At 48.4% G+C, this 26,116-nt stretch overlaps 1 protein-coding gene across 4 annotated transcripts in view; it reads left to right on the top strand.

Annotated features, from left to right (window-relative positions):
- The window catches only part of MAPRE3 (microtubule associated protein RP/EB family member 3), a 274,713-nt gene extending 255,881 nt beyond the window's left edge, over positions 1–18,832 (top strand). For 3 of the 4 annotated variants that reach the window (XM_073673650.1, XM_073673652.1, XM_073673649.1), the window contains one exon: positions 15,414–18,832. In XM_073673650.1, the coding sequence (XP_073529751.1) occupies positions 15,414–15,482 (69 nt within the window). In that variant the 3' untranslated portion in view covers positions 15,483–18,832. The remainder of the gene's footprint in view (positions 1–15,413) is intronic. The other variant, XM_073673651.1, reaches the window with a different exon arrangement.
- Positions 18,833–26,116: the final 7,284 nt, after the last annotated feature.

Genomic DNA, 26,116 nt, shown 5'->3' with positions numbered 1-26,116 from the left:
GACTGGAAGTAGGACCCCATGTTCAAGATATCTCTTCGTTTTCAGGCTTCTCACCTTTTGGAGGCCAATTTGGGCAAGGTTATTATGAATGCTAACAGCTGCAAAACACCACTGTCCCTCATTTCAGGCCTAGTCACTCATTTGGTAAACATGGGACTCCTCAATTTCGTCCCTTTCGTCAATTCTTGTCGACAGGCGGCCCTAATCACCAAGACAGCCCCCTGTATTCTGCAGGGAAGGATGAGACCATCTTTTTAGCAAACCCCATCCTGCAACAGCGGGGGACAAAATATCTAAGTCTCGAGCCAATACAATTTCCTTGGCATGCTGGAATATTCTCACCCGGGGACTCTACTCAGGTGGGCGGCCATCTCCTTCTGTTTCGGGATGCTTGGCTTTCCACACTCCATGACATCTGGGTCACAGAAGTTGAATCCTCCAGTTACAGAATAGAGTTCACTACTCTCCCACACAACCATTTCTTCATGGCTCGTCCCCTTAGGACTTTTACTTGGAATTCTGGTTTCTGCCAAGCCATATCTTCTCTTCTTCATTGAGGGGTCATTGTACCAGTCCCTCCAAGGGAGCACTTCAGAGGTTTCAGGTGAAGCATTTTCTCCCAGAAGCTAAGACATCTGCTCCTCAGTCCAGCATCTGTTCCTTTCGAGATGGCCTTTGAGAAACCTTTCCACTTCTGCATGAGCATCCTGGGAAGATGGTTGTGGCCATCAATACAATACCTTTTGCTCAGTTTCATTCCAGATTCTTGTAGAGTACCCTTCTTTCATGTTGGGACAGGTCCGCCGTCTCCTTGGGTTGGCCAGTCTTTCTACCATTGTACGTCCGACAGTCTCTCGGCTGGTGGTTGACCTTGCCCCTGATTCACAAGGGTCACTCCTTCCTTCCATTCGGTGGCAGATCCTCATGATGGATGCCAGTTTTTCGACAGTTGTCTGTTCGAGGCTGTTGGAAGAAGCAGGTGAAGTGTCTGCCGTCAACGTACTGGAGCTCAGGAACATCTGCTTATCTCTTCTTCACTGGAATCACTTGCCTTTGGGTTTGCCTGTCCAGATCCATTCTAACAATACCACTGTGGTGGCATACATCAACCATCATGGCGAAACTTGATGCCGGTCAGTCACGGCAGAGGTTTCAAGTATTTTGGAATTGGAAGAAAGATTTCCTATGATCTCAGCGACCCATATACCTGGAATGGACAACTGGACTGCAGGCTTTTAGCTGCCAGAGGCTATTTGCAGAAGAGCACTTTTTTCATCAAGAGGTTTGCAGACCGATTTGTCATTTGTGAGGCACTCCAGATGTGAATCTGATGGCATCTAGGCTGAACCACATGATTTTTAGGTTTGTGTCCAGGTCTTGAGACTCTGTTAGTTTCTTCCAATGCTCTGGCGAGCTCTTGTTCACAGTTCTCCCTCCCATACCTGTTGCCACCACTAACCACTCTACATAGGCTCCTGAAGAAGATCAAGACAGAGGAGGTTTTCATCACCCTCATTGCTCCAAACTGGCCCCCCGTAGGTCCTGGTACGTGAAAATGGTCAACTTCCTTGCAGACGGCCTGTGGAGCCTCTACGTGGTTGCTCAATTAAACCGCATGGCTATTGAAATCACGGTGCTGAAGGCATCAGCCCTTTCTGATCAAGTTATCCAGACCATGATCAGGGCACGAAAGATCTCCATGTTATGTATTCTGCATGTTGCACTTGGAATTCCTTTTTTCGTTGGTGTGGGTCCAACAATTTTTCCTCCTATGTCTTTCTTACTCCTGGTTCTTCAATCCTTTATGCAGTCTGCCCTGGAGTCAGGATTGGTTCTTAGTTCCCTCAAGGGCCCGGATTTGGCCTTTGTTATCATGTTCTGAATAATTCTGGCTCCCAAACTTCAGGCCAAAGCTTTACTTCAGGGCGTGGCACATTTGATGTTGCTATGTTGCCCCCCTGGATCTCCTCCAGTCCTGCTGTCAGTCGCCATCTCATCCCCCTGAGAGATCTTTGCACAGTCTTGACGTGGTCAGGACTTGTTAGGCACAGTTCTTTTAAGAGTTTCGAGCACCTTATTTGTCATCACAGAAAGCACCCCGCAGAGGTCTGGCCACCTCGAAGGCAACCATTGCTGACTGAATTCGATTCGCCATACTGGAAGCATATCTCATTCAGGGATACAAGTCGCATTACTCGGGCTGCAGGAACCTACTTGGCATCTATTTTGCAATTCTGTAAGGTCGCTACTTGGTAATCTGTCAATAACTTTTTTAGGTTTTCCAGAGTTCATACTTTTGTAAGTCTTAACTGGAAGGTGCTGCAAGCGGCAGTCGCTCGGGTGATTGCCCGAGTAATAATTATCCTTTTAGAACATTATTATTTTTATTCCCCATCAAAAGAACTGCTTTAGAACATCCTATGGTTTCTGTGTCCCCCCCAACGAAGCACCCGAGAAAAGAGGATTTTTGGTATTCCCTGTAAAATCTCTCTCTCGCAGCCTTCATTGGGGGATGACACGGCACCCTCCCTCGAATTCCCCGTTCGGGTGTTCATTTGCATTTATTCTTGAGGCAGTTGTTTTTTTGCTTTTGTTCTTTTGCTTCTACCGCTGCTTTCTCTCTGAGTAGCTTTGTGCCAGCAGGCAAAAGACTTATGTCTTTTAAGGTTTTTCCACTAGTATCAGCCTTCAGGTGGCAGCAGACTTCACCCTTGATGAAGGCGACAAGAATGAGATTTTATGATGAGTATCAAAAATCCTCTTTTTTTTCTATGTTAACATAAAATTATGTATTTTGGGCTCTTTGTTTCCCTGCATACCATCATGGCCGAAATTCTTCCAGAAAATGAAGTATTTCTCCCAGAACATTATTGCGGCTACACATGTTTTGTTATACACAGGTTTATTTCCTCTGTGTGTATTGGAACAACACAAAAAAACCAGAGAAAAAAAGGCAAATTGGACATAATTTCACACAAACCCCCAAAAATTGTCTGGACAAAATTATTGGCACCCTCAGCTTAATATTTGGTTGCACCCTGGGGAATAAATAGCTGCAGTCAGTCGCTTCCTATAACCATCAGCTTCTTCCTCCTCAGCCGGGATCTTGGACTCTTCTTACAATCTGCTCCAGGTCTCTCATATGTGAAGACGTCTTCTCCCAACACCAATTTTAAGATCTCTGTACCAGTGAATAATGGTATTTAGATCCGGACTCATTGCTGCCACTTCAGAATTCTCCAGCGCTTTGTTTCTATCCATTTCTGGGGGTTCTTGAAGTATGTTTGGGGTCCTGCTGGGAAACCCATGACCTAGGACTCACACCCAGCTTTCTGCCACTGGGCACTACATTGCGACCCAAAATCCTTTGGTAATCTTCACATTTCATTATACCTGGCACACAATCAAAAGGCACCAAACAACACCAAAACATCTTTGAACCTCCACCATACTTGACTGTAGGTGCTGTGTTCTTTTCTTTGTAGGCCTCATTCCGTTTTCAATAAACAGTAGATTGATGAGGCTTTCCCAGAAGGATTTTGGCTTCTCTTTTTATCTCGTTTGAGGTGTGATTTTCATACTGACCACACCTGTTACTTGCCACAGGTGAGCGTGAATGAGCATCACATGCTTGAAACAAAGTTATTTACCCACAATTGTGAAAAGATGGCAACAATTTTGTCTAGCCCATTTTTGGGGTTTTGTTTGAAATTATGTTCAATTTACCTTATTTTCTCAATTTTTTTTTGTGTTCCAATAAACACAAAGGAAATAAACGCGTATAACAAAACGTGTAATAATTCATATACAGTGAAGGAAATAATTATTTGATCCCTTGCTGTTTTTGTAAGTTTGTCCACTGACAGACATGAACAGTCTATAATTTTAAGGGGAAGGTTAATTTTAACATTGAGAGATAGAATATCCCAAAAAAATCAAGAAAATCACATTGTATAAATTAGATAAATTTATTTGCATTTTGCAGTGAGAAATAAGTATTTGATTCCTCTGGCAAACAACACTTAATACTTGGTGGTAAAACCCTTGTTGGCAGCACAGCAGTCAGACGTTGTTTGTAGTTGATGATGAGGGTTGCGCACATGTCAGGAGGAGTTTTGGTCCACTCCTCTTTGCAGATCATCTCTAAATCATTCAGATTTTGAGGCTGTCGCTTGGCAACTCGGAGGTTCAATTCCCTCCATAAGTTTTCTATGGGATTAAGGTCTGGAGACTAGCTAGGACACGACATGACCTTACTGTACTTCTTTTTGAGCCACTCCTTTGTTGCCCTGGCTGTATGTTTTGGGTCATTGTCTTGCTGGAAGACCCAACCACGACCCATTTTTAATGTCCTGGCGGAAGGAAGGAGGTTGTGTTCTTAGCAGAGAAACACCCCCAAAACATAATGTTTCCACCTCCATGCTTGACAGTGGGGATGGTGTTCTTTGGGTCATAGGCAGCATTTCTCTTCCTCCCAACACGGCCAGTTGAGTTAATGCCAAAGAGCTAAATTTTTGTCTCATCTGACCTCAGGACCTTCTCCCAATAACTCTCAGAATCATCCAGGTGTTCATTGGCAAACTCCAGACGGGCTGCACATGTGCCTTCTTGAGCAGGGGGACCTTGCGGGCACTCCAGGATTTTAAACCTTTAAGGCGTAATGTGTTACCAATGGTTTTCTTGGTGACTGTGGTCCCAGCTGCCTTGAGATCATTAACAAGTTCCCCCCGTGTAGTTTTAGGCTGATCTCTCACCTTCCTCATGATCAAGGATACCCCACGAGGTCAGATTTTGCATGGTGCCCCAGATCGATGTCGATTGACAGTCATTTTGTATTTCTTCCATTTTTTTACTATTGCACCAACAGTTGTCTCCTTCTCCCCCAGCATCTTACTTATGGTTTTGTAGCCCATTCCAGCTTTGTGCAGGTCTATGATCTTGTCCCTGACATCCTTGGAAAGCTCTTTGGTCTTGCCCATGTTGTAGAGGTTAGAGTCTGACTGATTAGTTGAGTCTGTGGACAGGAGTCTTTTATACAGGTGACTATGTAAGACAGCTGTGTATAATGCAGGTAACGAGTTTATTAGGAGCGTCTAACTGGTCTGTAGGAGCCAGAACTCATAATGGTTTGTAGGGGATCAAATACTTATTTCTCACTGCAAAATGCAAATAAATTTATCTAATTTATACAATGTGATTTTCTTGATTTTTTTGGATATTCTGTCTCTCAAAGTTAAAATTAACCTACCCTTAAAATTATAGACTGTTCATGTCTTTGTCAGTGGGCAAACTTACAAAAACAGCAAGGGATCAAATACTTATTTCCTTCACTGTACTTTTCTCAGAAAAATACTTCATTTTCTGGAATATTTCCAGGGTGCCAACACTTTCGGCCATAACTGTATTACCAGCTGCAGAATGATTTAACTGAGAGTCCGTCAGTGAACCCGTTCTGACAATACAGTTTTACTGCTTTTATCTGATTTATGACCATATCTAAGTTCAGCTCTCTGTTGATGTGGTCCATGGATTTCAGAAAAATCAGATCACAAAGTTATCGAAATGAGCTCTGATGGGTTCTTACTTCATCCTGCAGCCAGTATTGTGCAGGAAGCAGAGACTGTAAAAGTCAAACAGTGCAAAATTTTTTGTTGAAGCTTAACTGCAAAATTTTTTTTTGGCCAAAAATATACATTTACAGTACAGACCAAAAGTTTGGACACACCTTCTCATTTAAAGATTTTTCTGTATTTTCATGACTTTCAAAATTGTACATTCACACTGAAGGCATCAAAACTATGAATTACCACATGTGGAATTATATACTTAACAAAAAAGTGTGAAACCACTGAAAATATGTCTTATATTCTAGGGTCTTCACAGTAGCCACCTTTTGCTTTGATGACTGCTTTGCACACTCTTGGCATTCTCTTGATGAGCTTCAAGAGGTAGTCACCGGAAATGGTCTTCCAACAATCTTGAAGGAGTTCCCAGAGATGCTTAGTGTGACACCCCAGGGGTCTGGTTGCCACAGTAACGTAATGTTATGTCTGAGAGCAGGTGGGAGGTCCTTTAGTCAGGGATCCTGTGCATGCCACACCTCCTGCCCAGTCTTGGGAGGGGAAGAACTTCCCCTATATAAACCTGGGGCTGAGGCAGGGTGAGTGAGTAGAAGAAGAGAAGAAGTAGAGACAGCATAGGAAGAAACAGCAGTTACAAGGAGTCAGGGGCTGGCAGCTGCAGAGTTCGCCCTGACTAAGAAGACTTTTTACCGGACCCGGAGTCCGAGGCTGTGGGGACTAATTCCTGCCCAGCAGCAGAATCCGTCAGGCAGGGGATTTCAGGTCCTCTGGCCCAGAAGCCCGAAGGCACGGTCACACGCGTGGGACCAGCACCGCCATCGTGGAGCGGAAGCCATTAGAAGGCCCCGAGTCACCGGCCATACGGGTGAGCACCACACGGTACACTCAGGGACGTGGGCTACTTACATCAGCTCCTAGCAAGGTAGCCAGAAGAGTACAGTCAGTTTGGGAGGCCTACAACTACGCCTGGCCAGGGGAGATCCCATCTGCTCAAGGACTGACCAGGCCCCATCCGCTAGCAAGTACTCCGGGAGGGTCTTTTGTTGTTACCAGTAAAGACCCTGAACTACACCGTACCGTCTCTGAGTGGTTCCTGCTACCCCCATCATCCACGTCGGCTGCCCTGAGGCCATACCCCTCCCGTTGGGGGTTATACTATCACGCTGCACAATCCCACCATCGGCCTCAGCGGTCTGCCCTGCAGCAGCAGCCCCCTGGCTGCACTCAACGGGTGGCGTAGTCATCAACCATTTACTACTAATGGACTGCCGTCTAGTTTGACTCCCTGGGCACGGACCGGGTCACCGCCACGAGACTACAACCCTCCACAGATCCGGCTCCGGGTAAGCTCCCGCATGCGCAGCGCAGCGCGACACAGGCCCAGGGGCGCGTCAACTTTGGCGTAGTCGGCAGGATTTCGTGCCCGCAACCACCGGGTACTGCGTGCCTGAAAAGCAAAGACTGTTCAAACTTACCAGTGGTGAAGATTCCCGCTATCCGTGGAGGTTTCCCGCCATCCGGCGCCATCTTCTACCTTCTTCCCGCCATCCGCGAAGTTTTCCCGCCATCCGGCGCCATCTTCGACCTTCTTCCCGCCATCCGTGGAGTTTTCCCGCCATTGGACGCCATCTTGAGGACGTCGCGCGGGAAGAAGAGGGGCGTGGACTCCGAAAGCGCGCGAGAACTGAAGCCCCGCCTCACGTCCGGACGTTGCGTAAGGTCCTGGAAGGAGCCCAGCAGACGCCGACGTCACAGGAGCGCGACGGAAGGTCCTCAACCCTGACGATCCACTGCGGAGCCGCGGCCTACGGAAGAGGATCATCGCAAGGTAGGCCACGGTCCACTAGGGGGGAGGAAGATGTCGGATACGGAGGAGAGCTTCACTGCCTCAACCCCCGCCAGCGCTACCGCTGCTGCAGTTATGCCCTTCACCATGCCCTATATCCCGGGAGCAGCTTGGCTACCCCAGTACTCAGGGGAGTCACATACCCTGCATGACTTTAGAGAAAAGCTGGATAGCCTCTTCCAGGTGTACCCCCTCACAGAAGAGCAAAAAGTGAGCATCCTGGTGGCCCAACTAACCGGGGCAGCCAAAAGAGAAGTAAAATCTTGGCCACCTGGGAGGAGGACTGTCGCAGAGATACTAACCCGGCTGAGGGACACCTTCGATACCCGCACCTCAGCCGAGATCAAGCTTAGATTCTACGGGTGCAAGCAGCGAGCGCATGAGAGTATAAGGGACTATGCACTAAACCTACAAGAGGCCCTGAGGGCCATAAAGCAGACCGACCCTGATGGGGTGGGAAACGAGGACAGGCTGTTGACTGAACAATTTATAGAGGGTTTATATTGCAATGCCCACCGAACCCAGTTGCGGGCAATGGCCTTACAGGATCCCCATCTGGACTTTGCACAGTTCAAGGATAGAGCTATCCGGGTGCTCCGAGAACCAGCACCGGGTGGCGTTGTGACCCACAGGCGCCCAGCTATCACTTACCACCAGGAGGCGGCGCCCTTGTCGACAGGGCCTGTGGGAGCTCATGCGCAGGCTTTGGACAATGACCCGGCTCCAGACCTACACCATCAGGTCCAAGAGCTAGTTAAGAGCGTTGCTGCGCTAACCCGAACTGTGCAGTCTTTACAGGTTTCCACCCCAGGGAAGATCCAGCTGGCATCCGGACCGGAGGACATCCCGTGGCGTCGACCAAGGAGGACCCCACCGGCCAGAGGAAGACCCAGTGACCGATACAGCGAGGACGGACGACCCATCTGCCGCCGCTGCAATCAACCCGGACATATGGAAAGGTACTGTTCTTTAAACGGGCACAACCTGGGGTAGAGGGCCAACCCCCAGGAAAAAGATCACCAGGCCCATCGAACTGGCGCGACAGATATGTGGGAGGACGTCCAGTCTTGCCTGTGGTACTGGATGGCATTCCCATGAGTGCCCTACTGGATACCGGGTCACAGGTCACCACCATCCCGTACGTGCTCTTCAAGCAGTACTGGAATGACTCGGATATTACCCGCTACCCTGACGACGACTTGAGTATCATCGCCAGCAATGGCCAGCCCGTGCCACAGATCGGATTTAAAGAGGTGACCCTCAAAATCGGTAGAGTCGAACTGGCCGCACAGGGACTGATCATTGTAGATATTGATAAACATGAGAGTCACCCAAAAATAACTCTAGGAACTAACGTAATTGAAAATTGTCTTGCAGAGGTGATTTTCCTTTTACAGCAGGTTGCCAAGAACGCCAGCTCCGGCGAGCAGCGGGTGCTCCAGAAAGAGATCCGGGCACTGATGCAACGGCAACAAGTGGAACTCTCCGGCGGTGAGATTGGTAGCGTAAGAATGTGTGACCCTTTTCCTATTGCCATGCCCCCAAAAAGTGAAATGATGATTTGGTGCCGGGCAGCTATTGGTCTGAGAGGTAGAGATTACCAGGCAATGGTAGAACCAGTTTACTCAGACAGTAGGCCCACCATTTTGACAGCACGGGGGGTGGTCAATGTACGCCATGGGAGGGTGCCCGTTCGCATAATAAATATCGGGGAGAGGGAAGTGTACCTGCCCCGGTATGCCACGCTAGCCAAATTATATACCACTAATCAAAATTCTATACAATCTGTGGAACCCTTGCCTCCATCTCACCCGGAGGAAGGTAACGGCTCTAAGAAAGACATGGAGGACTGGTGTCAGCAACTACATCTGGGTACTGACTCCACTCCCTCACATCAGAAACAAGGAGTCTATCGGGTGGTTCAAGAGTATGAGAGAGTGTTTAGTAAACACCCGTTAGACTTCGGGCGAGTCAAGGGGGTAGAACACCGCATCCCCACGGGAGATCATCCTCCCATAAAAGAGAGGTATCGACCCGTACCCCCTGCACATTACCAACACGCCAAGGGGATGCTTAGAGACATGAAGGAGGCTGGGGTAATCCGGGATAGCTGTAGCCCCTGGGCAGCCCCACTAGTTTTAGTCAAAAAGAAAGACAACACCATGAGGATGTGTGTAGATTACCGGAAAATCAACCGTATCACACACAAGGATGCGTACCCCTTACCAAGGATAGAGGAGTCATTGGCTGCTTTAAGATCTGCTAACTTCTTCTCTACCTTGGATCTCACTAGCGGGTACTGGCAGGTTCCTGTAGCAGAGGCGGACCGGGAGAAGACCGCATTCACCACCCCGATGGGACTTAGCGAGTTCACCTGCATGCCGTTCGGACTCTGCAACGCCCCAGGAACCTTCCAACGATTAATGGAGTGCTGTCTGGGCCACAGAAACTTCGAGACGGTCCTGTTGTACCTGGACGATGTCATCGTATACTCCAAAACTTATGAGGACCACCTGAAACACCTGGCGGAGGTGTTCGAAGCTCTGGCGAGTTACGGCCTAAAGGTGAAACCCTCCAAGTGTCACCTCCTGAAACCAAAGGTGCAATACCTGGGACATGTGGTGAGCGCTGACGGAGTGGCTCCCGACCCCGATAAGATCACCGCAATTAAGGGATGGCCAAGCCCCTCCAGCGTAAAAGAAGTGCGGCAGTTCCTAGGGTTGGTAGGCTACTACCGAAGGTTTATTCCCGGTTTCACCAAAAAGGCAGCACCTATGCAGGACCTCCTGATAGGCCAGTCCCGGAAGGCCAAGAACCAGAAGCCGCCCTTCAAATGGGAAAAGCTAGAAGAAGAGTCCTTCCGCCAGCTGAAGATGGCCCTCACGGGGGATGAAATCTTGGCGTACCCGGACTATAGCCAGCCCTTCATCCTCTACACCGACGCCAGTAACATCGGGCTAGGAGCCGTACTGTCCCAGATTCAGCAGGGGAGAGAACGAGTAATCTCCTATGCCAGCCGAAAACTGCGACCCACCGAAAGGAACCCCGAAAATTACAGCTCATTTAAGCTAGAGTTCCTGGCCGTGGTATGGGCAGTCACCGAGCGCTTTAGGCATTACCTCGCTTCTTCCCGGTTCACCGTATACACGGATAACAACCCGTTGACACACCTGGACACGGCAAGACTCGGTGCCCTGGAGCAGAGGTGGATGGCCCGTCTGTCCAACTACGAGTTCACAATCAAATACCGGGCAGGACGCTCCAATACTAACGCGGACGCCCTGTCCAGGATGCCCAACCTGCCGGACGAAGGAGAAGATCCGGAGGGACTGGAAGAAGTTGAACTCCCTGCGTTCCACCGTCATGGGACTATCCAGTATTCCCACCGGGTAAGGGGTAAGCAGGCTGCTACGTTGAACCCCTTACCCCACTACAACTGGGCGGAAACGCAAGACAGCGACCCTGCCGTCCGACTGGTGAAGGAGATGCTGACTCGGCCGGAGGCTCGCCTTGAACCAGACGCTCCGGAGGAAGCCAAACAACTATGGGCGGAGAAGAGTCGACTATTCCTTTACAAGGGGAAGTTGTGCCGCAGAATGGTCAACTCCCGGACGCATGAACTACTCTGGCAAGTAGTGGTGCCCCGAAGAGACGCAGCCATGGTGATGGAGGCATACCACGACGGAGCTGGACACTTCGGGTGGAAAAAGCTGGAGTTCCTGCTGCGCGAGCGGTTCCACTGGGTAGGCATGAGGGGAACCATCGAGAAGTGGTGCAGAGACTGTGGCCCGTGCAATCTGAGAAGGAAGGACCGGGCCAGCCAGAAGACTCCCCTGCAGTCCATCGTCACCCGGCAACCGTTGGAACTGGTAGCCTTGGATCATGTAAAACTGACCCCAAGCAGAAGTGGCTACGTCTACGCGTTAACCATCGTGGATCATTACTCCCGGTTCTTGGTTGTCGTCCCCGTCAAGGACTTAACGGCTCAAACAGCAGCTAGGGCCTTCCAGCAGCACTTCTGCCGTCCACACGGGTACCCGGACCAAGTGCTGACGGACCAGGGACCTGCCTTTGAAGCGGAGGTCTTCCAGGAATTCTGCAATCTGTATGGCTGCCGGAAGATAAGGACGACACCCTACCATCCGCAAACTAATGGACTTTGTGAAAAAATGAACCAGGTGGTAATGGATCTTCTAAAAACATTGCCCCTGGAAGAACGCAGTCTGTGGCCTGAGAAGTTGCCCGATCTGGTGGACCTATACAACCACATCCCGGTAGGTTCCACCAACTGTACCCCGGCTTACCTAATGAGGGCGAGACCTGGTAAGTTACCTGTTGACCTGGAAATGGGAGTCCTGACACCTGAGGACACTTCACCAGAAACAGACTGGGACACAGAGAGGCAGCAGCAGTACCGGAGAGTACAGGAGAGCGTGGAGCGAAGTCTCTGTCAGGCTAGGGAAAGACAAGAGAAGACTTACAACCAGTATGCTCCCGCTGTTCCCCTGGTACCCGGAGAGCAGGTCTTGAAGAGGAAAAGACGGCTCCACAAGTTGGATGACCAGTGGGAGAAGGACCCGTACACCGTACTGCCCTCAAGCCACGAGAACCCGAAGGTCTGTACCATCAGTAAAGACGGAGGGGAAACCACAGCCATTGTATCCCGGGACCACCTGAAGAAGTGTCCCGAACAACTGAGGAACCCTGAAGAGGAACAAGAAGACCATCGACCCGTGGGAGAAAGGGAAGATATGGTTAGTACCGTGCTCGGGGACTTCCCTCGGTCTTGGACTCAAGTCAATGGTGCAGTTGTGGTACCCGTACTCACCTTCCTCCAACCATCATCCCAAGAACCTACGGAGCAACGGGTAGAGCTGGAAGAACAGCCGGTCCAGGAGGCAGAAGACTCCACACAAGTAGAACAGGAGAATCAACCCTCTGCTTATAGTGAGCCTGCCGTACCCCTAGTGAGACAAAGAGCCGGTAGACAGCTGCCCAGTTTACCCTTGACAGCTCCTACACCCTGTAGTTCAGGGCCAGACAGTCAGCTCCGTAGGTCCACTAGGGCCACTAGAGGCCAGTTACCCGCACGTTGGAGGATCTAAATGTTTAAGCTATTTTATAATGTTTACCTGTCTATAGTTGCTTGTGTGTAATTTTGTATTTCTAGTTGTTTTTAGGAATCCTTGGTGGATTTACCGGGAATCCTTGTATATAGTTGGAGCGTAACCCAGGATGGACTAAAGACTGTCAAGGACTCGGGGTAGAACAGACCCCTACCTGGTTACGTCTCCCTGTGTTGGTGAAATGGACACCTTGCTTTCTTCAGAGACTGCACCCGGTTGCGGACACGCCGTAACCATCTTTATGTGTTTTCTTATTGTATTATTAATGTTTTGCCTTGTTATGTTTTCTAAATGTGTTTAGTCCCGGAGTACTAAATTTTACTAGGGGGGAATGTGACACCCCAGGGGTCTGGTTGCCACAGTAACGTAATGTTATGTCTGAGAGCAGGTGGGAGGTCCTTTAGTCAGGGATCCTGTGCATGCCACACCTCCTGCCCAGTCTTGGGAGGGGAAGAACTTCCCCTATATAAACCTGGGGCTGAGGCAGGGTGAGTGAGTAGAAGAAGAGAAGAAGTAGAGACAGCATAGGAAGAAACAGCAGTTACAAGGAGTCAGGGGCTGGCAGCTGCAGAGTTCGCCCTGACTAAGAAGACTTTTTACCGGACCCGGAGTCCGAGGCTGTGGGGACTAATTCCTGCCCAGCAGCAGAATCCGTCAGGCAGGGGATTTCAGGTCCTCTGGCCCAGAAGCCCGAAGGCACGGTCACACGCGTGGGACCAGCACCGCCATCGTGGAGCGGAAGCCATTAGAAGGCCCCGAGTCACCGGCCATACGGGTGAGCACCACACGGTACACTCAGGGACGTGGGCTACTTACATCAGCTCCTAGCAAGGTAGCCAGAAGAGTACAGTCAGTTTGGGAGGCCTACAACTACGCCTGGCCAGGGGAGATCCCATCTGCTCAAGGACTGACCAGGCCCCATCCGCTAGCAAGTACTCCGGGAGGGTCTTTTGTTGTTACCAGTAAAGACCCTGAACTACACCGTACCGTCTCTGAGTGGTTCCTGCTACCCCCATCATCCACGTCGGCTGCCCTGAGGCCATACCCCTCCCGTTGGGGGTTATACTATCACGCTGCACAATCCCACCATCGGCCTCAGCGGTCTGCCCTGCAGCAGCAGCCCCCTGGCTGCACTCAACGGGTGGCGTAGTCATCAACCATTTACTACTAATGGACTGCCGTCTAGTTTGACTCCCTGGGCACGGACCGGGTCACCGCCACGAGACTACAACCCTCCACAGATCCGGCTCCGGGTAAGCTCCCGCATGCGCAGCGCAGCGCGACACAGGCCCAGGGGCGCGTCACTTAGCACTTGTTGGCCCTTTTGCCTTCACTCTGCGGTCCAGCTCACCCCAAACCATCTCGATTGGGTTCAGGTCTGGTGACTGTGGAGGCCAGGTCATCTGGCGTAGCCCCCCATCACTCTCCTTCTTGGTCAAATAGCCCTTACACAGCGTGGAGGTGTTTGGGGTCATTGTCCTGTTGAAAAATAAATGATGGTCCAACTAAATGCAAACCGGATGGAATAGCATTCCGCTGCAAGATGCTGTGGTAGCCATGCTGGGTCAGTATGCCTTCAATTTTGAATAAATCCCCAACAGTGTCACCAGCAAAGCCCCCCACACCATCACACCTCCTCCTCCATGCTTCACGGTGGGAACCAGGCATGTAGAGTCCATCCGTTCACCTTCTCTGCGTCGCACAAAGACACGGTGGTTGGAACCAAAGATCTCAAATTTGGACTCATCAGACTAAAGCACAGATTTCCACTGGTCTAATGTCCATTCCTTGTGTTCTTTAGCCCAAACAAGTCTCTTCTGCTTGTTGCCTGTCCTTAGCAGTGGTTTCCTAGGAGCTATTTTACCATGAAGGCCTGCTGCACAAAGTCTCCTCTTAACAGTTGTTGTAGAGATGTGTCTGCTGCTAGAACTCTGTGTGGCATTGACCTGGTCTCTAATCTGAGCTGCTGTTAACCTGCGATTTCTGAGGCTGGTGACTCGGATAAACTTATCCTCAGAAGCAGAGGTGACTCTTGGTCTTCCTTTCCTGGGGCGGTCCTCATGTGAGCCAGTTTCTTTGTAGCGCTTGATGGTTTTTGCAACTGCACTTGGGGACACTTTCAAAGTTTTCCCAATCTTTCGGACTGACTGACCTTCATTTCTTAAAGTAATGATGGCCACTTGTTTTTCTTTACTTAGCTGCTTTTTTCTTGCCATAATACAAATTCTAACAGTCTATTCAGTAGGACTATCAGCTGTGCATCCACTAGACTTCTGCACAACACAACTGATGGTCCCAACCCCATTTATAAGGCAAGAAATCCCACTTATTAAACCTGACAGGGCACACCTGTGAAGTGAAGACCATTTCCGGTGACTACCTCTTGAAGCTCATCAAGAGAATGCCAAGAGTGTGCAAAGCAGTCATCAAAGCAAAAGGTGGCTACTGTGAAGAACCTAGAATATAAGACATATTTTCAGTTGTTTCACACTTTTTTGTTAAGTATATAATTCCACATGTGGTAATTCATAGTTTTGATGCCTTCAGTGTGAATGTACAATGTTCATAGTCATGAAAATACAGAAAAATCTTTAAATGAGAAGGTGTGTCCAAACTTTTGGTCTGTACTGTATATATGTGTATATATATATATATAAAGTCCAGAAAGGTGTCCTTATCCTCTAATAAGCCTGAACACTGGATTGTGTGGTGCTGGTTTGGAATATTTCTGTACAATCATTTCAATCGGTCACATGATGTTTGGAGGTGGAGCCACATTTGTAACTCCTCCCCGTTGTGCGTTTTGGTTGAATTTCGGCCGTCGGGAGCCTATTAACTCTAGTTGTGGTTTCATTGCAGGAGGGATTTGCTCCTCCGGAAGATGATGAGAACGACGAGCTTCAAGCCGAGGATCAGGATGAATATTAACCTCGTCCACTGCTCTTCTTCATCACGATCGCATTGTAATATAATATTGCTCCTCGTTGCCCGTTTCCCCATCAGCCATCTTTTTGCAGACTGAACCGGTTTGGTTGGAGCCTCGGCACACGGTCTTGTGAACCATCATCAATCCCTTCGATTAATAGCCAGACTTGGTTGGTTATCCTGCGGGCCACAACCTGTGAAATGTGAATCTATTGCCGCCGGGGCGCGGGAGCGGATGTCTAAGGCGCGGATTTAGCACTTCATTCATCAGGAGATTCTCCCTCTGCGGGCAGATACATAGCTGATACCATACGTCTTTGTCCCCCCCACCTGACCACCTGGATGCCCCCGCGGTGTTTGATTGTTGTGTTTTTTACCTCTAGACTTGTCTTCCTCTTACATTTTCGCACCTTCTGTCCTTTTATTTCATGGGATGGTGTATTTTACTTGCCCGTCTTTTCTTCATTATTTCTTTTTTTTTTTTTGTTTTAAATGGATTGGAAAGTTTTAGAAAATAATGAGAAATCTTCATCCGAATGTCCGAGGAAATGACAGATCATTACTCTGCACCTTCTACAAATGACTGCACCAATCACCCTTGATGTCCAAACTACAACCACCCAAAGACTCAAGCTAGATCAATAGTTAAGCCGGTGGAGTCCATTTATCAGGAAAGCTCAGCATCTAGACTTGCTCTACGTCTGGCAGCTCTCGCGCGGACTTGGTCTCGGTCTGGCTGTTCTCACGCAGACTTGGTCTAGGTCTAGCAACTGTTGTATGCACTTGGTCTATGTCTGACAGCTATCACGCAGACTTGGTCTTGGTCTGGCGGCTGTCACGCAGACTTGGTCTTGGTCTGGCGGCTCTCACGCAGACTTGGTCTTGGTCTGGCGGCTCTCACGCAGACTTGGTCTAGGTCTGACAGCTATCACGCAGACTTGGTCTTGGTCTGGCGGCTGTCATGCAGACTTGGTCTAGGTCTGACAGCTATCACGCAGACTTGGTCTTGGTCTGGCGGCTGTCACGCAGACTTGGTCTAGGTCTGACAGCTATCACGCAGACTTGGTCTAGGTCTGGCGGCTGTCACGCAGACTTGGTCTTGGTCTGACAGCTATCACGCAGACTTGGTCTTGGTCTGGCGGCTGTCACGCAGACTTGGTCTACGTCTGACAGCTATCACGCAGACTTGGTCTAGGTCTGGCGGCTGTCACGCAGATTTGGTCTAGGTCTGACAGCTATCACGCAGACTTGGTCTTGGTCTGGCGGCTCTCACGCAGACTTGATCTAGGTCTGGTGTTTCGCGCACAGACTTGGTCTAGGTCTGGCAGCTGTCGCATGGACTTGATCTAGGTCTGGCGGTTGTGCAGACTTGGTCTAGGTCTGGCGGCTGTCGCACGGACTTGGTCTAGGTCTTGCAGCTCTTATGCTGACTTGGTCTAGGTTTGGCGGCACTCACAGACTTGGTCTTGGTCTGGCGGCTCTCGCGCAGACTTGGTCTAGGTCTGGCAGCTGTCGCACGGACTTGGTCTAGGTCTGACAGCTCTTATGCTGACTTGGTCTAGGTTTGGTGGCACTCACAGACTTGGTCTTGGTCTGGCGGCTCTCGCGCAGACTTGGTCTAGGTCTGGCAGCTGTCGCACGGACTTGGTCTAGGTCTGACAGCTCTTAGGCAGACTTGGTCTAGGTTTGGCGGCACTCACAGACTTGGTCTAGGTCTGGCAGCTGTCGCATAGACTTGGTCTTGGTCTGGCGGTTGTTGTGCAGACTTGGTCTTGGTCTGGCGGCTCTCTCGCAGACTTGGTCTAGGTTTGGCGGCTCTTGCGCAGACTTGGTTTAGGTCTGGTGGCTCTCGCGTGAACTTGGTCTAAGTCTGACCTCTGTTTCACAGACTTGGTGTAGGTTTGGCGGCTCTCTCACAGACCTGGTCTAGGTTTGGCGGCACTCACAGACTTGGTCTTGGTCTGGCGGCTCTCTCGCAGACTTGGTGTAGGTTTGGCGGCTCTCTCACAGACTTGGGCTAGGTTTGGCGGCACTCACAGACTTGGTCTTGGTCTGGCGGCTCTCGCGCGTACTTGGTCTTGGTCTGGCCCCTCTCGCGCAGACTTGGTCTTGGTCTGGCGGCTCTCGCGCAGACTTGGTCTAGGTTTGGCGGCACTCGCAGACTTGGTTTAGGTCTGGTGGCTGTCTCACAGACTTGGCCTAGGTCTTGCTTTACAAGTCCTCACTTGTCTGCTTCTCTCCGGTGGTCCTTTTCCCGTACTCAGGAGGGCCGCCCCTCAGTCGTTCTTGTTTTTGCACGTTCCCCTTACTGTTGCCTTATTAGGGAGGTAGGAGTCTAAAACAAGTCTGTGCAGCACGTAGAGATGGATGTTTGGAGATGGTGGTCACTCAGACAGGAAAGGAAGTGGTTACTCGACAACGAGAAATAATGACACATTATAGAGAAGACTTAAAGGGGCTGTCCTTTGATGATTCCTTTTTTTACTTTGACAACCTGTCAGTCAGGCAGGTTATGGGGCAAGATGGCGACTTGTGCAGAGTCTTACAGGGAGAGAACTTCAGCAGCTCCAGCTCATTGCGAGCGCTCTATAAGGGAGGTCTAAGGTCTAAATGATTGATGCTTATTAGTTACAGACTGTGCGACGTACAAGACACCTGGACATTGTGACATGCAGACAAACACACCTGTACTGCTGTACATTATTACACTGGCACATCTGTACAACCGGACATCACACCAGAACAGCAGGACACGGCACCGCCAGGAGACCTATACATGATAACACCGGGACACCAGGAGACCTATACATGATAACACCGGGACACCAGGAGACCTATACATGATAACACAGGGACACCAGGAGACCTATACATGATAACACCGGGACACCAGGAGACCTATACATGATAACACCGGGACACCAGGAGACCTATACATGATAACACCGGGACACCAGGAGACCTATACATGATAACACCGGGACACCAGGAGACCTATACATGATAACACCGGGACACCAGGAGACCTATACATGATAACACGAGGAGACCTATACATGATAACACAGGGACACCAGGAGACCTATACATGATAACACCGGGACACCAGGAGACCTATACATGATAACACCGGGACACCAGGAGACCTATACATGATAACACAGGGACACCAGGAGACCTATACATGATAACACCGGGACACCAGGAGACCTATACATGATAACACCGGGACACCAGGAGACCTATACATGATAACACCGGGACACCAGGAGACCTATACATGATAACACCGGGACACCAGGAGACCTATACATGATAACACGAGGAGACCTATAGATGATAACACAGGGACACCAGGAGACCTATACATGATAACACCGGGACACCAGGAGACCTATACATGATAACACAGGGACACCAGGAGACCTATACATGATAACACCGGGACACCAGGAGACCTATACATGATAACACCGGGACACCAGGAGACCTATACATGATAACACCGGGACACCAGGAGACCTATACATGATAACACGAGGAGACCTATACATGATAACACAGGGACACCAGGAGACCTATACATGATAACACCGGGACACCAGGAGACCTATACATGATAACACCGGGACACCAGGAGACCTATACATGATAACACCGGGACACCAGGAGACCTATACATGATAACACCGGGACACCAGGAGACCTATACATGATAACACCGGGACACCAGGAGACCTATACATGATAACACCGGGACACCAGGAGACCTATACATGATAACACCGGGACACCAGGAGACCTATACATGATAACACGAGGAGACCTATACATGATAACACCGGGACACCAGGAGACCTATAGATGATAACACCGGGACACCAGGAGACCGATACATGATAACACCGGGACACCAGGAGACCGATACATGATAACACCGGGACACCAGGAGACCTATAGATAACACCAGAACACCAGGAGACCTATACATGATAACACCGGGACACCAGGAGACCTATACATGATAACACGAGGAGACCTATACATGATAACACAGGGACACCAGGAGACCTATACATGATAACACCGGGACACCAGGAGACCTATACATGATAACACCGGGACACCAGGAGACCTATACATGATAACACCGGGACACCAGGAGAGCTATACATGATAACACCGGGACACCAGGAGACCTATACATGATAACACCGGGACACCAGGAGACCTATACATGATAACACCGGGACACCAGGAGACCTATACATGATAACACGAGGAGACCTATACATGATAACACCGGGACACCAGGAGACCTATAGATGATAACACCGGGACACCAGGAGACCGATACATGATAACACCGGGACACCAGGAGACCGATACATGATAACACCGGGACACCAGGAGACCTATAGATAACACCAGAACACCAGGAGACCTATACATGATAACACCGGGACACCAGGAGACCTATACATGATAACACCAGGACACCAGGAGACCGATACATGATAACACCGGGACACCAGGAGATTTATACATGATAACACCGGGACACCAGGAGACCTATACATGATAACACCGGGACACCAGGAGACCTATACATGATAACACGAGGAGACCTATACATGATAACACAGGGACACCAGGAGACCTATACATGATAACACCGGGACACCAGGAGACCTATACATGATAACACCGGGACACCAGGAGACCTATACATGATAACACCGGGACACCAGGAGATCTATACATGATAACACCGGGACACCAGGAGATCTATACATGATAACACCGGGACACCAGGAGACCTATACATGATAGCACCGGGACACCAGGAGACCTATACATGATAACACCGGGACACCAGGAGACCTATACATGATAACACCGGGACACCAGGAGACCTATACATGATAACGCCGGAACACCAGGAGACCTATACATGATAACGCCGGGACACCAGGAGACCTATACATGATAACGCCGGGACACCAGGAGACCTATAGATGATAACGCCGGGACAACAGGAGACCTATACATGATAACGCCGGGACAACAGGAGACCTATACATGATAACGCCGGGTCACCAGGAGACCTATAGATGATAACGCCGGGACACCAGGAGACCTATACATGATAACGCCGGGACACCAGGAGACCTATAGATGATAACGCCGGGACACCAGGAGACCTATACATGATAACGCCGGGACACCAGGAGACCTATACATGATAACGCCGGGACACCAGGAGACCTATAGATGATAACGCCGGGACACCAGGAGACCTATAGATGATAACGCCGGGACACCAGGAGACCTATACATGATAACGCCGGGACACCAGGAGACCTATACATGATAACACCGGGACAACAGGAGACCTATACATGATAACACCGGGACAACAGGAGACCTATACATGATAACACCGGGACAACAGGAGACCTATACATGATAACACCGGGTCACCAGGAGACCTATACATGATAACACCGGGTCACCAGGAGACCTATAGATGATAACACCGGGACACCAGGAGACCTATAGATGATAACACCGGGACACCAGGAGACCTATACATGATAACACCGGGTCACCAGGAGACCTATAGATGATAACACTGGGACACCAGGAGACCTATACATGATAACACCGGGACAACAGGAGACCTATACATGATAACACCGGGTCACCAGGAGACCTATAGATGATAACACTGGGACACCAGGAGACCTATACATGATAACACCGGGACACCAGGAGACCTATACATGATAACACCGGGACACCAGGAGACCTATACATGATAACACCGGGACACCAGGAGACCTATACGTGATAACACCTGTACGGGAACACCCATTCATAAGAGCACCGGCACAGCCATACATGATAACACCAGCAAAACAGCAGACCTGTACATGATAATACCGGGAGACCGATACATGATAACAACTGTATGCAAGAGCACCCTTACCTAAGAACAATTCTACACCCATATTTAATGTCTCTTGGAAATCATAACACTCACACACTGGGACACCAGGAGATCCATTCATGATGAAATCTGTAAACCGGGAGACGCATTTATGATAATGGCAGGAGACCATTTGTGATAACACCGAGACACCAGAGGACCATTCATGATAACTTCAAGATACCCATACATGACAGTAGCTAAAGATTCATACAGAAGAACATTTGTGTACATACAGGTGTCCCATTGTTCGCACGTCCTCAGGTACAAGTGTCCTCTGGACTCCTGTACATTGCACAGCCGGGAGCAGTGAAATGTGGGATTAGCTGCAGCGGTTGCATGCCGCGTGCTCAGCTCTGTAGGAGATCACAGGGAGGGCAGGATTTATTTTACACACATTACATTTTTAACACCGTGTTATTTTTCTTGACGAAGAGGACTAACTAGAAGAGCATAGTCCCACAAAATCCTATTTATTAATGATTCACCATGATGGTCATCCCATCAGTCAGGTACGACATGTTACTGTTCAGTAATTATTATTGGACCCTCGATAGTGTCGGATAAAGACTCCAATTATTCATATACAAACGACTGATCACAAATGTATAGTTTACCTCCTGCGTTGTCCTCTGTCATTTACCTCCTGCGTTGTCCTCTATCATTTACCTCCTGTGTTGTCCTCTGTCATTTACCTCCTATGTTGTCTTCTGTCATTTACATCCTGTGCTGTCTTCTGTCATTTACCTCCTGTGTTGTCCTCTGTCATTTACCTCCTGTGTTGTCCTCTGTCATTTACCTCCTGTGTTGTCTTCTGTCATTTACATCCTGTGTTGTCTTCTGTCATTTACCTCCTGTGTTGTCCTCTGTCATTTACCTCCTGTGTTGTCCTCTGTCATTTACCTCCTGTGTTGTCTTCTGTCATTTACCTCCTGTGTTGTCCTCTGTCATTTACATCCTTCGCTGTCTTCTGTCATTTACCTCCTGTGTTGTCCTCTGTCATTTACCTCCTGCGTTGTCTTCTGTCATTTACCTCCTGTGTTGTCCTCTGTCATTTACATCCTTTGCTGTCTTCTGTCATTTACCTCCTGTGTTGTCCTCTGTCATTTACCCCCTGTGTTGTCCTCTGTCATTTAACTCCTGTGTTGTCCTGTGTCATTTACCTCCAGCGTTGTCTTCTGTCATTTACCTCCTGTGTTGTCCTCTGTCATTTACCTCCTGTATTGTCCTCTGTCATTTACATCCTGTGTTGTCCTCTGTCATTTATCTCCTGCGTTGTCCTCTGTCATTTACCTCCTGCGTTGTCCTCTGTCATTTACATCCTGTGTTGTCCTCTGTCATTTATCTCCTGCGTTGTCTTCTGTCATTTACCTCCTGTGTTGTCCTCTGTCATTTACATCCTTTGCTGTCTTCTGTCATTTACCTCCTGTGTTGTCCTCTGTCATTTACCCCCTGTGTTGTCCTCTGTCATTTAACTCCTGTGTTGTCCTGTGTCATTTACCTCCAGCGTTGTCTTCTGTCATTTACCTCCTGTGTTGTCCTCTGTCATTTACCTCCTGTATTGTCCTCTGTCATTTACATCCTGTGTTGTCCTCTGTCATTTATCTCCTGCGTTGTCCTCTGTCATTTACCTCCTGCGTTGTCCTCTGTCATTTACATCCTGTGTTGTCCTCTGTCATTTATCTCCTGCGTTGTCCTCTGTCATTTACCTCCTGCGTTGTCCTCTGTCATTTACATCCTGTGTTGTCCTCTGTCATTTATCTCCTGCGTTGTCCTCTGTCATTTACATCCTGTGTTGTCCTCTGTCATTTATCTCCTGCGTTGTCCTCTGTCATTTACCTCCTGCGTTGTCCTCTGTCATTTACATCCTGTGTTGTCCTCTGTCATTTATCTCCTGCGTTGTCCTCTGTCATTTACCTCCTGCGTTGTCCTCTGTCATTTACATCCTGTGTTGTCCTCTGTCATTTATCTCCTGCGTTGTCCTCTGTCATTTACATCCTGTGTTGTCCTCTGTTATTTATCTGCTGCGTTGTCCTCTGTCATTTACATCCTGTGTTGTCCTCTGTCATTTATCTCCTGCGTTGTCCTGTCATTTATCTCCTGCGTTGTCCTCTGTCATTTACCTCCTGTGTTGTCCTCTGTCATTTACCTCCTGTGTTGTCCTGTGTCATTTACCTCCTGTGTTGTGCTGTGTCATTTATCTCCTGTGTTGTGCTATGTCATTTACCTCCTGTGTTATCTTCTGTCATTTACCTCCTGTGTTGTCCTCTGTCATTTACCTCCTGTGTTATCTTCTGTCATTTACCTCCTGTGTTGTCCTCTGTCATTTATCTCCTGTGTTGTCCTCTGTCATTTACCTCCTGTGTTGTCCTCTGTCATTTACCTCCTGTGTTGTCCTCTGTCATTTATCTCCTGTGTTGTCCTCTGTCATTTACATCCTGTGTTGTCCTCTGTCATTTACATCCTGTGTTGTCCTCTGTCATTTATCTCCTGCGTTGTCCTCTGTCATTTACCTCCTGTGTTGTCCTCTGTCATTTACCTCCTGTGTTGCCCTGTGTCATTTACCTCCTGTGTTGTGCTGTGTCATTTATCTCCTGTGTTGTGCTATGTCATTTACCTCCTGTGTTATCTTCTGTCATTTACCTCCTGTGTTGTCCTCTGTCATTTACCTCCTGTGTTATCTTCTGTCATTTACCTCCTGTGTTGTTCTCTGTCATTTACCTCCTGTGTTGTCCTCTGTCATTTACCTCCTGTGTTGTCCTCTGTCATTTATCTCCTGTGTTGTCCTCTGTCATTTATCTCCTGTGTTGTGCTATGTCATTTACCTCCTGTGTTATCTTCTGTCATTTACCTCCTGTGTTGTCCTCTGTCATTTACCTCCTGTGTTATCTTCTGTCATTTACCTCCTGTGTTGTCCTCTGTCATTTATCTCCTGTGTTGTCCTCTGTCATTTACCTCCTGTGTTGTCCTCTGTCATTTACCTCCTGTGTTGTCCTCTGTCATTTATCTCCTGTGTTGTCCTCTGCCATCATCCCAGATTCCTGCTGTCTTCTGGTTCTTCCGCCTCACAGTTTTGAAGCCTTTTGTATTATATTAATTTAATTTCTGACTGTAAGTTTATGACTGTACATTCAGTAGGTGCTCAGCGGCATTTAGATGTGAATATTTTTTTAAATAGATTCTTCATGCACTTTTTTTATTTCCTTTTACGAAATCTTAACTTAAGTGTTTTTTTTTTTTATGAGAGAGCCAACACTTTCCGACTTCCATCTCATAGATATATCTTATTGATTCCACAAAAATATATGTATGCAATGGTGGCCATGGAAATCCATAGGTGGCCATGTTGACCCATAGGTGGCCACGGTGATTCGAAGGTGGCCACATTGAATCCATAGGTGGCCATAGTTATATGCTCTCAAATAGGGCATTGTTGTTGAACTCACATCTAAACTTGGGATCCAGTCCGTCCTCCGACCTCATGTCCTGACGGCAGTAGACCTTGAATAATTGACTAAAGTTTTTTTTTCGATTATCAGTTGATTTGTTTTTTTCTTTTAAGTGTGGAAAGGAGAATGTGGAAATTGCTTATTTATTTCTTATTTACTTGTAAATTTATGTGGAACATATTTTATTTATCAGGGGGTCGCCGGCGCTCCTGTGACCCTGGAGTGATGAACGGCAAGTTGTAGACTGAAATATGAAAAAGTCGTAATATGGTTCAAGAGCGCGGTTGACTGAAGGTGGATGGAAGGATTCGAAATGGAGATGAGCGGTTATTCTCCGCCAATTTAATGCCCCTTATAATGCTCTTGGGATTTCTCCAGACCTCAAAGCATAACAAACATAATGTAAGAAAAAAACGTTATACTCGCCCTCTGCTCACCTCTCCGACCCTTCCGCTATTCACCGCCACCCGTCCGGTCCTCGCCGCATCTACTCATCCCTTTCCGATTCTGAAGGTATCTTCAGTCCCTAAGTGAATTACAAAAAAAAAACTCAAGATTTTTTGTAAAATATAGACCAGAATTCAATTCCACTTGTATTTCTTCGCTCATCTCCAATTGGGAAGGTGGAACATGTACTAGTGAAAGTCACAGAATGTGAAGGACCTGCGAAGGTGTACGCACACAACGTCATTTAGTTCCCAGTATACTCATCGAGTTTTGGAAGAATACTCCCAAGAAACTGCAGGCTGTATTTTTCCTGAAGCTTCTTTTTTTTGGCGCCTAATGCGTTTTTTTTTTTTTGCTGCATTCTTTTTACATTGTGTATAAAATAGTGAGCCGCTTCCAGGCGAAACACATCTGAAGAAGGTTTCAGGTCACTTCTTTTATCCTGTTTGGGGCTTTTCGAAGCCTAATTGCAATTAAAAGAAGCTAAAAGACTGAACATATAGTCTATATATGTCTATATATTCCCTCATGATGGCATTTTTTTAAGCCCTTCTTCAGGTAGGTTTCGAAGCAGAACCGCCTGAAAAAACGACAACGAGCCTGATTCATTTTTTTTTTTTTTTTGCGAAACCTCTCAATTAGTGATTTTTTTTGATTTGTGACAAATTCATCAAATGATTTACGCCTTTTTTTTTGTCAAGTTGCCCTTCGTGGTTTAGTTTTCTGATTTTTTTTTTACTTTAATGTGG

This window comes from Phyllobates terribilis, unplaced genomic scaffold, assembly GCF_046119375.1.
Source record: "Phyllobates terribilis strain yellow unplaced genomic scaffold, ASM4611937v1 Scaffold_3__8_contigs__length_932513732, whole genome shotgun sequence".
Classification (NCBI taxonomy): domain Eukaryota; kingdom Metazoa; phylum Chordata; class Amphibia; order Anura; family Dendrobatidae; genus Phyllobates; species Phyllobates terribilis.
The sequence above is the reverse complement of the archived record's forward strand: the minus strand, read 5'-3'. Positions and strand labels throughout refer to the sequence as shown.